The sequence below is a fragment of the Fundulus heteroclitus genome, chromosome 15 (genome assembly GCF_011125445.2).
Source record: "Fundulus heteroclitus isolate FHET01 chromosome 15, MU-UCD_Fhet_4.1, whole genome shotgun sequence".
Classification (NCBI taxonomy): domain Eukaryota; kingdom Metazoa; phylum Chordata; class Actinopteri; order Cyprinodontiformes; family Fundulidae; genus Fundulus; species Fundulus heteroclitus.
Window position 1 is genome coordinate 2,356,317 of NC_046375.1, and position 14,712 is coordinate 2,371,028.

General features: G+C 38.9%; 1 protein-coding gene and 1 long non-coding RNA gene across 2 annotated transcripts in view; one reads left to right on the top strand and one right to left on the bottom strand.

Moving 5' to 3' along the window:
* Window positions 1-1,345: 1,345 nt before the first annotated feature.
* Window positions 1,346-14,712, bottom strand: part of tbc1d32 (TBC1 domain family, member 32) — a 105,188-nt gene continuing 91,821 nt past the window's right edge. Inside the window, exons 33-34 of the mRNA XM_036147200.1 lie at window positions 13,706-13,894; window positions 1,346-1,505 (exon numbers count right to left, since the gene is read on the bottom strand). Coding sequence (XP_036003093.1) covers window positions 1,386-1,505; window positions 13,706-13,894 — 309 coding nt within the window. The 3' untranslated portion in view covers window positions 1,346-1,385. The remainder of the gene's footprint in view (window positions 1,506-13,705; window positions 13,895-14,712) is intronic.
* LOC110368299 lies at window positions 8,535-14,174 on the top strand. Its single transcript, XR_004932822.1, has 3 exons — window positions 8,535-8,656; window positions 13,671-13,786; window positions 14,145-14,174. It is a non-coding gene; the product is annotated as an uncharacterized LOC110368299 (long non-coding RNA).

Here is a 14,712-nt window from a genome sequence, read left to right on the forward strand (position 1 = left end):
GGCCTACTGTGGCTGGGTTGATGGGGGGGGTCGCTGCTCCACATCTCACCTGGTGCCTCCATGGCCTGGAGCCTGCTGCTCCTGTGCTTTACTGATTTACCTCTGTATGGCTGTATGGCAGACTTATCAGTCTGCCTGGGGCGGCGGCTGCCTTTAAAAGGACAGACATAACTGAGTGCATGAAAAGCAAAAAATCCAAACATCTACAGTACTTATTTCCACTAGTCCACTCATTCCAGCTTCACACATAACATAAACGCCTGCATTTCCAGATTGAGAAACTCCCTGTACTGGTTCTCTGAGCTGAGTCTTTATTTTTAGAGGCTGCTTAAGCCTGATGTGCTGAAAGGATCCTGGGAGTGTTGAACTCAATTTGTAGTGCAGGTCTCAGCTGACTGACTGCAGTCAAGTCCAGACGAGAACACCTTTTTGATGACGAAAACTGGGAAATGTTTTCCTTCTGGAAGAAGATCAAAGCTTGGTTTGCTACTTATTTATATGATGTAAAGCCAGAGAAACCATTTAAAGCCTGTAGAGGATTTTTACATTCAAACATTTATGTTTAAAAAAAAAGGATGAAAAGCAAATTCATTGCCACTTTTTCCAATAACTGAAATGTTTAAGTTGTAGTCCATAATATCAACCATTCATTGGGTCAGTAAACCTACAAGCTGGATCCAGGTTGGCTGTTTAACTCTCACTGGCCACATTTCTCCCTTCGTCTTTGATTAGCTCTACTATGCAGGAAGTGTAAATATTTGTGTCTCAAATTTGAACCGCAAGTTAAGAAAAAAACGTGAAAAAAACTTTTGAAAATTATCTTTTTTTATTAAGCACAAGAATAAGTTCATACAAAAGCTCATAGAAGGCATAGGAAAAAATAAATACCAAGGTTTCACATTACATTATTCCCAGTATATACAAGATAAAGGGAAATTAAGACTTTTTACATTGGAATAAATATAATAACACATACTTTTTAGAAACCATCTAGTACTGAGAGAAGCAAGCTAATACATTTGTTGAGTATTTTCAGCTTACCTGTAGCAGCAGGTGGAGAATGAAGCTGATAATCTGGATGTTACATAACATTACTGATGTTGTTCTGTTTAAATGAAAAACCAGATTCTTCTCTGGGGATTATTCAGATTATTCTGACGGTAACGCTCTCCCCTCAATAACAGAAATCATAGTTGCACATAAATATTTCACATAACTATGTTGAAATTCTCCTTTATGGCATGAGACGTTGTTAGAAAATATCCAACTAGAACCACAATACCAATTAATCCAGTGGTGGTAAAGGTGGAGCAGACAGAAAGCTGGTCCTAAACCTTTTTAAATGTTTTTTTTTTTTTTGGAAAACTTAAACGGGGTTCAGTTTTCTACTCCTGAGGATTTCTGATGTTATCCATGTCGGTCAGAACGATTTTCCTGTAGCTCCGCTCCAGTCCCATCATAAACTCCAGGTAGTTGCTGAACTTGAAGCCCGCTATCGGCTCCTCCTGCAGATGGAAAATAACATTCTTTAAGATGTGTAACCAAAATAAAAGAGGACAGAGGGAGAAGGCTCATTTATCGTTACATATCATAAATTATAATCTGTGTGTTTTAGCGTCTAAGTGTCTGAGCTATAAATATGAAATATATGCTCTATATACTTTATAGATCAATTTAAGAGCCCAAATCCCCGTTAAGTGCTCATTACGGAGTAAATTGAGCTTTTCAGTGTTTCATTAGGAGTCATTTTTAAGAGAAGAAAGGAAAATCTTCTTTTATATCTAGATACCAAATAGTAGGCACAACAATCCAAAGAAGGAATTCAAAAGTAAAAAGAAAAACAATAGTTGTTTATGCTCATTTATTTTGAAAAGTTCTGTTCAGAAGTTTATAACGGGCTTGAATGTCATGTTTAGTTTGGCGTTTTCTAAAGTGGGCTGATTATACAACAATCATCAAAACCTGAGGACACAAGTAGGGGATTTTCTCAAATCCATAAAGTAAATTAGAATCTGAAGCATTAAGTTCCCCCCCAGAAAATATTTATTTAGATCCGTTAGCATGTTGCAGAGAAACTACACAGTTTACACTCTTGTTCGCTGTGTGTGGGGGAAAAATCAAGTATGGTTCTAGGTCTCATTGCAGCACGGAGACTGTTCTTTTAAGAGTTTTTAATAATTTGCTGTTGACCGTGGAGTCTAGCAGCCTTTTAGACCCATCTGCTGCTTTTGATACTCTGGATCACAAGATTCTTTTATCACGTCTGGCTCATACTAACCAGACTCTCACCAGATGGATGTAGTTCTGCAGAGCTCCAAACATGCATCTGGGATCACGTTTGGTGTGAACGTGGAGATGTATTTCAGAAGGAGGAGCCTTATCATAAATCCTTGCATATTTTTGGATAAACCACTTGCAAAAACATTGCTTCCACTAACAAAAACCTTCAAAGCCGTTCTCTGGTGTTCTTTTAAATAATTATATTTGGTAGATTGGACAACACTGATGAAACGGCATCAATGTCACCGCTTGCTTCCTCACTGCCAGACGCCATTGTTGTCTGAATCCTCTTCTCTGATACGCCACATCTACAAAAATCCCGCCCGGTGATCCTGATTGGCTCATCCATTTTATTTGGTATTGAAATCTCTCCTAATGGCAGCGAGTCCAGATGGATGCGTGGAGCCGTGTGGAAGCTCGGCAGAACTATATTGGAAGCGTACTGGAATGGCTTAAATCGTATGTGACAGTATTTTTCCTCAGTAGCACCCTCACCTGTGGCGTACCGCAAGGGTCTAGCCTCGTTCTAACGGTATTCTAAATTAATATGCTGCCCTTGGGCTTCATTTTTAGGTAACATGTTGAATAGATGTATTTTTTTATTAGTTTTGCTTGAGGACATCAAAGTTTATTTTCCTCTTGACATGAAAAACCGTGATCCTTGGAGACTTTTGCTGAACTGTAAGATGTCCCAGATGAGGTTAAATTACCTCAATTTACCTTAATAACTGGCTGGAGTTACTAAATGTTTGCAATTTTAATGCCAATGCGACAAAGTTGGGTGTTTTTGGGCAGGTCTAAGATGAGTACTGAACCCACAACCCAGCTTTGATGCATTGCTAAGGTGAAGCCATGTTTACCATCCAGGTCATGTCTTTTACCTCCAATCTGGACTATTACAATTCCTTATATGGGGTATTGTATTTGAGAACTCACTGCAAGCTTGCTAAGCAATACCCATTGAAATTTAGAAAATCATTAGGTATATTTTAATATCTTGCTGCCACTGGAATAAAGCATCTGACTGGAACTGTAATTATTGAAAGGGCATTGGATGTGGATGCAGCAGCTGACATGCTTTAGTATTTTAGCTTTACTTAAAGGTGCAGCTTTCATGATAAAATTGAACTTTGTCATTGAAACACTTTCTGTTTCAGGAGGTGTTAAAATGTAAAAAAGAAACGTAAGTAAGATTATTTTAACGTGTCTGTGGGAACACTTGACAGGGAGTAACGTCCTGTCTAAAAGAAACATCAGCTAATGCTTCTTTGCTCACTCAGGGGTTTATTTCAGCTGCCATAATTGCTGCTTGGGTTTAAGTTTGCGTCTGTCATGGCAACACGCGACCTTGTGGGCAATGCAAACACTCAAGGAGAGCAGATAAGCGTCGCCGCTGAGCTGCAGGGGTTTCTTTGTGAGTAGCGTTGTCTATTATCAGCCGGAGGAAAGCTCTGCCCTAGGTCATCCATTTTACAGCCTTAAGTGAACACACTATCAGTAATGAGGGTTGAAAGTGGAGCTTAATTTATTTTCAACTTTGATCTTTACACCTTTGGGATTTAAGCGAGGGTGTCCAACTCCAGTCCTCAAGGGTCCTGCATCCTTGACATATGTTCCTGACATATTACGTGTCAACACGACGCAGGACGCACGATCAAGCTGAAACTCGGCCCAATCCAAAAAATTCTTGCACGATTGAAGAATCGGCCCGAAAAATGGCAAAAAACTTGTACAGTGTACGCCTGGCATTAGGTAAAAGGAAATATAAATAGGTTATTATTTAATGATAAATTCGATATAAACAAAAATATGAACAAGCATTTATTTGGTTTATTAGCAAACATAAGCTATACAATCTGTATTTAAAAGCTTCAGTTTTTCCATTTCTAGTATTTTCACATTTTGGTTTCTAAACTGGTGACTGGGTTAAACCTACTAGTGCATAAATGTGAATTTTAAAGTTGCTCTTGTTTGTATAATGCTTGTAAAAGCATCTGGAAAAGTCTGATTTCTCTAAGACTGCACTTTATTTCACCCTGAGCAGGAGCTGCAAAAAGCATCAACTTTATAATTAGTGTATCTGAACCATTGGGAGCTGAAAAGTTATGATCTGTCTCAAATGTCTGTTTTCTCCTTTTTGTGTGCTCAGAAATGTTTCATTAATCTGATTCTCGGCTCAGTGGAAAACAATTAGAGAAAATCAAATGTAGTCCAGAATCTTTAAAACTGTCGCTTAATTTCAAAGCTGCACATTAGATACCAAACTGAGCAACAGAAGTAATGGAAAGTTAATTTTATTTATTTACATGGAGTCTTGTGCCGCCCCTGACAAAATCCCACCCTGGGTGTTAGCCATGTTTCTTATATCAAAAACTGCCACTTTATTGTTTAGTTCATAAAACCATGAATATATGCGTGTATTTGTGGATATTTTAACTTGAAAAGCTTCATTTATTGTAAACAACCCATCTGCAATATATTGTAGTTTTTAGGAGTTATTTTGTGACATTTGATGGTAAACCAGCTGTCTGTACAGGTAATAAATCTCATGACTGAGGAACTGGAGCTCAGAAACTGACTAAGACGAAATAAGTTTTATGAATTAAAGGGATAAAATTACTGATCTAAAGGGGGGGAAAAAGTAGACTTTAGATGGTGAAGCATTTCTCCCTGGATCTCATTAGACAAAAAGTACTATTTGTATGGCCATCTCAGAAGAATAAGCGGTCACCACTGTGCTTTTGTTGTACAGCTAAGAAAGTATTAAACCTAAATGTCATCAGTGTATAGGAGCACTGAAACAATGAGACGGCACTTTAAAAACACAAATAATTGACCTAAAGAAAGAGACCAGGGGTCTCATTTATAAAGCTCTGCAAGAATCCATATTAAGTGTTTGTATACCAAAAAATATATAATGGCATACGTACCAAGTTCTGCCCTCTACACGCCTACATGGAACAATAGGTGGTCAATGCAAAGCACCTAATGAATGATAATGTGTATTAAAAATGGGCCAGCTGATTGTTGTTTTTTTTACATGGTGTTATGGTAACCACAGAGAAAAAGCAAAGAAATTGTGAAAAAAAAAAAAAAAAAAAAACTTTAGAGGAGAGTTAAAGGCATACTATGCAACCTTTTTCAGTTAATTAATATGTTCCATACCGATTTGGATGATTAAATGAGCCATTCCAGGTCGGACAAAGGTTTTCTCGGCCGCCCTGGTGGTCTGTGGGGGAAATACCGCACTTGCAATTGCAAGAGCTGACGGGCCGCGCACACAGAAGTCTCGCTTTACGGCGAGAACTCCATGTGTTTTTGCCCTGCCATTCACTATATGCATGCGCGAAAGCAACAACAAAGAACCGCGTGTTGACGTCAAATAAACATGCAAGCATATCGAGTTTTATTATTATTATTATTATTATAATAATCTTTTTTTTTTTTTTTTTTTTTTTATGCTGGCGAGACGCTACCACGGCGAGGCGGCTGCGGCTTGGCGAGGCGGTGGCGTCTGCCAACATAAAAAAAAAAAAAAATAATAATAATAATAAAACTGGCGAGGCGGCGGCGGCCGCGGCTTGGCGAGACGGCGGCGGCCGCCTCGCCAAGATAGCGCTGCGGGAAGCTTGATGTTCATACTTTCACTGTGTTAGTCATTGTTTGTACTGCCGTTTTTTCCACTTTTCGTTGCGTTCGCCTGTCTGCTAAGCTCAAAACAACCAAAGCGCCTGGCTTGACGGAGGAACCAGAACAGCTGAGCATCTTTACGACAGTGCACTTTTACTTTCGTCCTCTGGGGGGAGCCTCGCTGGAAAATCAACCTCGGTTGCATAGTATACCTTTAAATAAATGTGAAAATCAGACATAATCAGAGGTGGCTGCAATTCACCACTTTACCATCAGGGGCGCCAGTTTCCCCCGTCCCCAAAACGAGGGAACGCCTGGGGCAGAGTTGCCGTGTTTTTATTTACATTTTGTTTTTATAGAGCTCAACTTTTACAAGCTTTATAAATCGGTTTGTGCCAGTCATGTTTTAGAGAATGTTTTATTTTAAATAACAGCATTTGACACTGGGAGAGAGGGGGAAACCTTAAAGCCTATAGAAAAGGAAATCTCATGAATATTTTTTTTTCTTTGTGAGAATTAAGGTAAAGCCTGACTGTGCAGGAGGGTGTAGTTTAGATAAATAGTTTCCATCCTGAACAGGAGCTGCTTAACGTCCCGTAGATCTTTGCAATATGTTAAACATTAGCATTAAGGAGATCATTAGGTAGGCTAATTAATGTGTTAATTACTAAAAGATTTCTATCATGTCCTAAACTTGACAGCACATGATAAATGAGTTATGCTAAAACTGAGTGAAGATTTTTCCCAAAAGAAGAAATTCATTTAAGTTTTTATTTTGTAGCTTTTATTTGACAGCAGACTAACAGGAAATGGGGAGGAGAGAAGACATGTGGCAAAGGTCCAGGACTTGAACCTGGGATGGTTATACCAGAAAAGACCAAATTACAGTGGCAGCCCAAGACAAAGATGATTATTATTAGGTCAGCTCGTCAAGTATATGATGCGCCACTAAAACCCTTAGATTTCACACCACATTGAATCTGTGTCCAGAACAGATGCTGTGGCCTCAAAATCACACTAACTTTAACTTTACAGGTTATAATCTAGTTTTAAGGATGCAGCACTGGGTTTTGCTCAGGGAAACAGAAATAAATGGGTTTGAGTGTGTAGCAGATACACTGCGGTGTAAAATTGATTGGTATCAGAACATGTTGGATATCAACTGACAGGGGAATAAAATAAAGCGTCTCCTTGTAGCCTTTGGGTCAGTGGAAAAACATAACCAACTCTTTGTATTTCAACACTTCTCGCTTCGCTGCTGTTAAACTCCAGCTGGACTCGGAGCGACTGTAACAAGTCTTTTCCCCTTTTCAGAATTTAATTTAGATGAAATATAGATATATCTCCCAGAGAGGCAGGATGAGAGAACGCGTTAATGTTGGAAAACCGCATCTGTCCGGGTTAAAATGCTCGCTTTGCATTGTTCCCACAGAGACGGACAGCGGGAAGATTGGATGCAAAGAGGCATGACAAAAACCTTCTTACAGTTCAACTCGGGACAGAGAATCTGCAGCAGCTCATTAGAAAGAACTTCTTCAGATAAAACCCTAAAAACTGATGTTTTATGCACAGAAATTGAGCGTAGCAGCCAGAGTCAGAGTAACGTATCTGGTGGCTTCCTGTCAGTCCCCACCTTGTCCAAATCGTTGAGGCCATTCATCATCTTGGTGCAAACTAAGCTTTTTAAAATGATGTCCTGCACAATATAACAGTGGAGGTTGTATAGAGATGATGTACTAGCTGAGCATCTTATTCATAATGCATGAGAATCTGGGACGAAAGCTAAAGACATGCTCTGTGATTAGGAGGAAAACTCTTTAAAGGGGTTTTCTACAGTAGATAAAATATGGTGATCAACACTAAAGCAGGGCAGTAAATTATTTAGATTTAGCAGCCTGTTGAAAATTAGCAGAGGTGTTGCTCCAGCTGTGCAGCAGTATTGTTTTTTAAAAGCAGTGGTCAAATATTATAGCAATCCAATACGCTACTGACTAGTAGTGCGGTTGAATGAATATCCAGATGAGACTTGATATTAACAAAATATACAAAAAGACAAACTGTTTTTTCTCATTGAGTATAATTTTCTTGTTTCACTGGTTGGAGAAGGTCAACCCTGACGATTCTCTCTGCAGACCTAATTTTGTTTGAACCCGTCCTCTTTTGTGGATTTCTGGTTGATCTGATGGTTATTTCTTTAAAAAACTAACAGATGAACATTTGGAAATTGAACAAATCTTTTCCTGATATTTTAGTTTATTTGCTTTGAATTTCCCATGATTTCACATAAGGGAATCAGTATGTTTTGAGATGTTGCCTCCAGTTAACTTGTCATCAATTACACCATGAAAAAAAATCATCTAGCGCCTCCAAATGGTCCACTTACCCTTTGTATTTGTTAATTCTAACTTTAAGCCACTGATTAATCAAAACTGAGATAAAAACAAAAAGGTTTTATCTGATTTAATGATGGTGAGAAAAATAAGTTTGTGTACAGTCACATGCAGACACACATTTCCCCACCACCTACAGTCCAGTTCAGTTATTGATAATTTATGAATGTGTTTGGGAGACTTTCCTAAGAAAAGCTAAATGTCTCTTTGGTCTTAAATGTCTTAAATGTCCACAGATAAGTTGTCAGGATGTCTGCAGCATCAAGCTAAAGGCTTCGTTTGTTCTCACAAGGTGCTGGAGTCTTCAGCAGGTATGGAGAGAGCGTTACCTGGATGCCTGTTGATGATCCACAATGGTTAGTGTTAGAAATTATTTCCCTAAAATTATTACACGTTAAAACGAGACTTGATTTCCTCTCTGTGCTTGAACACCAAGAGATGCCGAACTTTTTTAAAAAACACATCTACTGCGTCTTCTGTTTGCTGACAGATGCATTTCTCATAATCTGGACCATTAAAGCAAAGCTGCGCTAAAGTAATTCAGTTTCACTTTTGCTTAATGTAGTGCCAGACCTGGGGCATTTTAGGTCTCCTTGTCTTTTATCACAATAAAGTGGATTTCTGTTTTTAGCTATACTCCAGAAACTTCTGCATTCTTTAAAATATATTTTATATAAAATAAACATGGGTTGCACATTGATACCATTTTCACTACTGCTGCAAAAATTTTAAAGGCACAGGTTTATTTCTTGGTTAAGAACAAAAACTATAAATACAATAAGATAAAGATAAAAGGGATAATTCAGCCCTTATTTAGAGAAATATGATTTAATTCCCTGTTTGACAAAATAGTAGACAAGAAGACACTAATAGTATAAGTGTTAATAAGCTTTATGGAAGTGAGCCACTGTGTGCTTCCATTTGCCTAATAAATTATTGGGTGGGGGGAGAGATTCTGCTCCATGCAAATGTTTTCAGCAGCAGGACTGTACCATTTTATTTTTTTATTTTTTTTAGCATTGATTATATTGACAACCCCAATCTATATTCTGGATGGAAATCTTCAAACTTTAAAGCCTTAAAAGCATCAACTGATAATATCTAATACATTCTAATAATGTATTAGTTTTGATGTTTCACAGTTGGTGATCTGGGCAGGGCACAAAAAAACAGTTTTACTCATAGTTTTTGTGTATGCTAAAATGCTCAATAATCCAAACTAGTAAAAAACATAACATTCAGGCAGTATAAAGTGACTAACTCTCAAGTTCCCATATCATTTCTTCTTACAGTCCAAGTAAATCTCAGAAAATGTTTGCCTGTGTGAGAGCTCTCGCCATTTTAGGTTTATTGGTATGTACAGAAGATCTATAAAGTAAATACCTTGTTAAAATGCCTAAAGTGAAATCTGTGATAACCTGATTGTATAAAGTCCACACCCTGCATTTAATACGTTGAATTATACTGACTGATTGTAAAGATATCTATCGATAGCCCTTTTCACACTTTCTTCTGGTGAAGCCACTGCAGAGATGTTCACAGGTCTCAGTCCAGTCTCTGCCTCCCTCTAATTATGTTGTTCTACCATAGCTTTTGTAATAGTGGTGTAAAAGTTTATTTTTATCAGACCTGAACAGCGGCTGGGCGTGGAAGAACAGATTATCACCCTCTTGACCAATTATGGACAAATGAATATTGTAATATTGCTGATATCCTGTATTTTCTCATGTTGCTAACTAGACAGATACAGGTGGATAATAATTATGAACAGCTCCATATTCCAGTAATTTCTGACAGTGTTGGAGTATCTACAAAACCACTATCTAATAGTGGATATGGACATGCAATCCACAGAGGCCAAATATTGCAAAGACCCCGAAGAAAAAACCTGCTGCATCCAGCAGGTTAGTTGCTCTTCAAGCTGGTGAAGATTCTCAGTCATCCAGGTCATGTTCATTCCAAAAAAAGTAAAAAAAAAACCAAACAACTAGACTTGTTTTCCGTAGTAGAAGACGTTTCGCTTCCTCTCCAGAAAGCTTTCTTAATTCAAAAAGTCTGGAGTAATGTAGAGTAACAAGCTTTATACCATTGCCAAACAAAGGCCTTGTAATGGCTTAGACCAGGGGTCTTCAACAGGGGGTCCGCGACCCCTAGGGGGTCCACGGAGGTACTGCATGGGGGTCACGAAAGTTTTGGTTGATTAAACATTTTTTTATACCCCCCCCCCCTGCAATTTTTTTCCACTAAATAAAATAAAAATAAAAACATGAATATATGAACCTGTGTATTATTTGAGTATTGAATGCACAATAAGGTACATTTACACATGGCACTATAGGACCAGTTTGATATAACACAATTTTATACAATATATATAATTAGGGGGTCCCCGCTCCATCTCGCCATCAGTTTGGGGGTCCTTGGCCTGGAAAACGTTGAAGACCCATGGCTTAGACAACATGCAAATGGGCGGACCTGTTTTGGTTGAATTTGCATGTTGTCTAAGCCATTACAAGGCCTTTGTTTGGCAATGGTATAAAGCTTGTTACTCCACATTACTCCAGGACTTTTTGAATTGAGAAAGCTTCCTGGAGAGCAAGCGAAATGTCTTCTACTACGGAAAAAAAGTCCAGTTGTTTTGTTTTTTACTTTTTTTGGAAAGTTGCTCTTCAAGCTTGGGTTCTGCCGTTATTCCTAGGACTGCACTCTTATGACGGCCTGTTCCTGGAACCGCTGGGCTCACAGCCCACAGTGATTACTGGTCACACTGTGAGCTCAATTCTCCACAAGATCCCACATTCTTTCCTCTTGAAGCTGCTTTCACTTACAGATACATGGCTCTAGCAGAAAAGACCAAATTCCAGTTGCTAATGATAAAATAAGGCTATATACTCTAAGCGTCCGTCCAGATAGTGTTTTGATTTAAATTTTTTGAGCCTAAAAACCACCACTTCATCAGGCGCGATGAGTAGATATAAATACATATGGCCCCATCTACTGGCAGTATGGCAGAACTATCAGAAAGCTACATATTAAATAATGCCGAACCGAGCCTGACCCTCTGAAATGCCTCGCGGCATCGAAGACAACCGTTATTTATTAAATAAACCAATCAATCTATTTGTAATGTTTGTACTTAATACAGTAGAGTCTAAAAAGAGCATTGCTATCAAGATGCTCTCAGCTGTTAGCTGCTTCCCTTCCCTACACATGCACAGTGTTGTACTGCCATTGTTCTAAATAAACATGGAAAACCTTTATTTAACAAACTGAGCCAAAACCATAAAACGCCAAATTAACTAATACAGAACGTGATAATCTTCCATAAAAACTCTGTGTGCAACCAGAGTGAGTTACGGACATATACATTCTGAAGTCTCACAGGACCTTAGCTTCATCCTTCTGAACCGCTGATTCAGAAATGTGCGGCACTTCTGGAAGTGCCACAAGTATTGGCTGTACATACAAATGTGCAATTATTGCTTCCTCGTATTTCCTCTAAAGTTGAAATTCTTAGTGGCTGTTGTGTTTTGCAGGCTTCTTTAAATGGCCTACATCTTATCTGATGCAGTAGATGCCTGCTTGTGTTGTCATTGGGAGGATGTATTGATAATACTTGTATGCTCACTAGTCCTTGGTGATGGACCTTTGATTAAACCTTCTTGTATTGTGAGAAACTTCCTTGTCCTGATGTATGTGGGTTCTATCGCCCCCCTTTGGCCTATTAGAGCAGCACGTTGGCTGGACATCGTTCTTGCCATTAGTTTTTTTTTTTGTTTTTTTTTTTAACGGGGAATTAAAAGTCTAAGTCGTATGTAAAATGTTTTTTTAACGCAGATGCATTCAAATAGTCACCAGAGTAAATAAATGTATTTTATATGTATATGTTTGGAAGTAATTTTGATGCAAATGAGCCCGAACATTCCTCAATCGGGCTGCTCCGGAATGTGACGTCACACACAGAACGAGTACCGTGCATCCGGCAATAACACTGTCTGCTAACACTACGACTTTCCTCGCTCGTGAAGTGTGAATTGCATAAAACACTTTTGTCACTGCCGGCAATCCAGTCCTTTCGCGTTTCTTTTACGAATTTATCCCATTTCTTTCGGACCTTTTGATCCTTCGGCCAAGTATGTAGCACTACTTTCTGGTAGCTTTAGTGCAGACCGCGGTGAAGTTAGTTTGACATTGGACATTCAAGCTCCGCGGCGTCAGCGGAACACTATTGACAAACAAAAATCAACTCAGATTTGTTGACGGTCCCACCGCGTATGGGAGAAGGGAGGAGCTCAGAGACGCTGGCCGAAATCGGAGTCCTTCAACCGGATCAACCGTGAGCTAGATCCCGCTGACTCCGCGGAGCTTGAATGTCCAATGTCAAACCAACTTCACCGCAGTCTGCACTAAAGCCACCAACTACGCACCTAGAAGGCATTTTATCTTGCAATTAGTTTGGCGATATTATAAGCGCTTGCTCAAAGAACACGTGGATCCGCAGATTTGGTGTGTGAAAGAAGATCCCGGAAAACATCCATATATCGTTGTTTGCCGTACTGGTTGTACAATGTAAACAATCTGTGTTTCTATGCAAGTTCGCTTTGCGCATTCTCGGTGTTCTTGAACTGACATCACACTGTCGGAAATGGCCGATCGTAAACGGAGGCAGCACTCAAACGCGAAATACCATAATCGGTGTAAGAAATGCGCAATATTTCATATTTAAACTTAATTTGAACACTTTTGTTACATGAATATTCGAAGTTTACCTTATTCTGGAAGTTATTCAACGGTTTTCAGGATATTTTTTCGGTACAAGACTTAGAGTTTAAGCTTTGTCCTGATATGACAACCATCTCCAGTCTACCCTCCGTATGGGGACAGACATTAACCGGCTGTCTGTAAAATGCAACAATAGTGCGATAGACAGGAGGAGGGGTTCTATTAGAGAAATGACAAGCCTAAAAGCCACGACACACGAAATCTACTAGTAACTTTAGGAAAAAAAAAAAGAGCCGAGAGATGCTTATAAGTGGAGTGTTGGCTGCACTGTTTCTATTACACAGCCGCTCACATAAGCAATAAGCAGCAGAGATGTCCGTAAATTTCAGCAAATCTCAGGCTTTTGTTGCTATGCAAGTACTGATAAGCTTCCGAGCTTTTCAGCCTGTTCATATTTTTTCCTCTTTTAAATGTCAGGCCATTTTGTCATATAATTGATAAACCACCTTTTATGAGAAATAAAAGAGAATGCACCATCCAATGTAAATAAACGCTGAACTTACTCAACCAAAAATACCTGTGAAATATATCTCCCAAGAGTACTACTAATTATTAATGCACATGCTGGACCTATAATTTATGTTCCAGAATACCGTGGTCAAATAAAGGAAAGAAAAGTTTACCTTGAGGAAGACCTGGAGTTCCTGGGACTGTGTGCGCTCCAGGATCTCAGGCTGCAGGTGCTTGAATAGAGCCACACACAGGTAAACTTGGTAATCTGGACCCATCACCACACAGGTGCAGATGTACTGGCAGATTTCGGTCCAGTCCAGGTAGTTCCAAAAACACTGAGTTAGCCAGTGGAGGCACATCTGTCAGTGAATAAGGAGAGATTAAAACAATCAAACGTACCTCTGTGGTTTAGTCACATCTGGCATCAGCATGGATGAAGTGGACTTTTTACCTGCTGATTCAGATGCACATTTATTGCAGACATCCTGAACAAATCCGCCTGTGTTTAAGAAGTTGTAACTAAATTCCCTATATATAATAATCACATGTTAACTTTGTAAATGCTACTTCTTAATATGTATATTTCTAAGTTTGTGTAATCTTTTGCAGATTATTTCCTACGCTAGGAGGAAGAAACTTAAAAAAATTGGGAAATGACAGAATGTGAACACTTCCCAACAGGAGATGCATCATTTTTGTTGAATACACCAGTTTGTGATGTCAAAAATAAATTTGCCTTAACTAGCTTTACCTTTTTGTTTTTACTGCTTGTTGACCAGACTACATACACACTGAACGTAACGGCAAACAAAAAGAACAGATTTTCTTTAAACCATACCCTGCTCAATATTTGTGGAAACAGGTTCAAATCTTTTAGGTAATACTTAAACTATATTTGCCTTACATAAATGTCTGTGTTAAGGCCCCCCATTGCATTATGCAGACAGGCTGCTCCTGTGTTGTTTTCATATAACGGCTTCATCAGCTTCCTTCCGGAAACATGTTTGCTTTCAGGGTTGAACATTTTTCAACAATCTTGAAAATTGAGCTGGGATTAAGGGACAAAGAGACAAGAAGATGCATGCTAATGTTTACTTCTTCAGCTGATGAGCGAGTTAAAATCTGTGATTCTAATGCAGCAGCTCAACAAGGGATTTCCTCCTGATCTCAGCCAAAA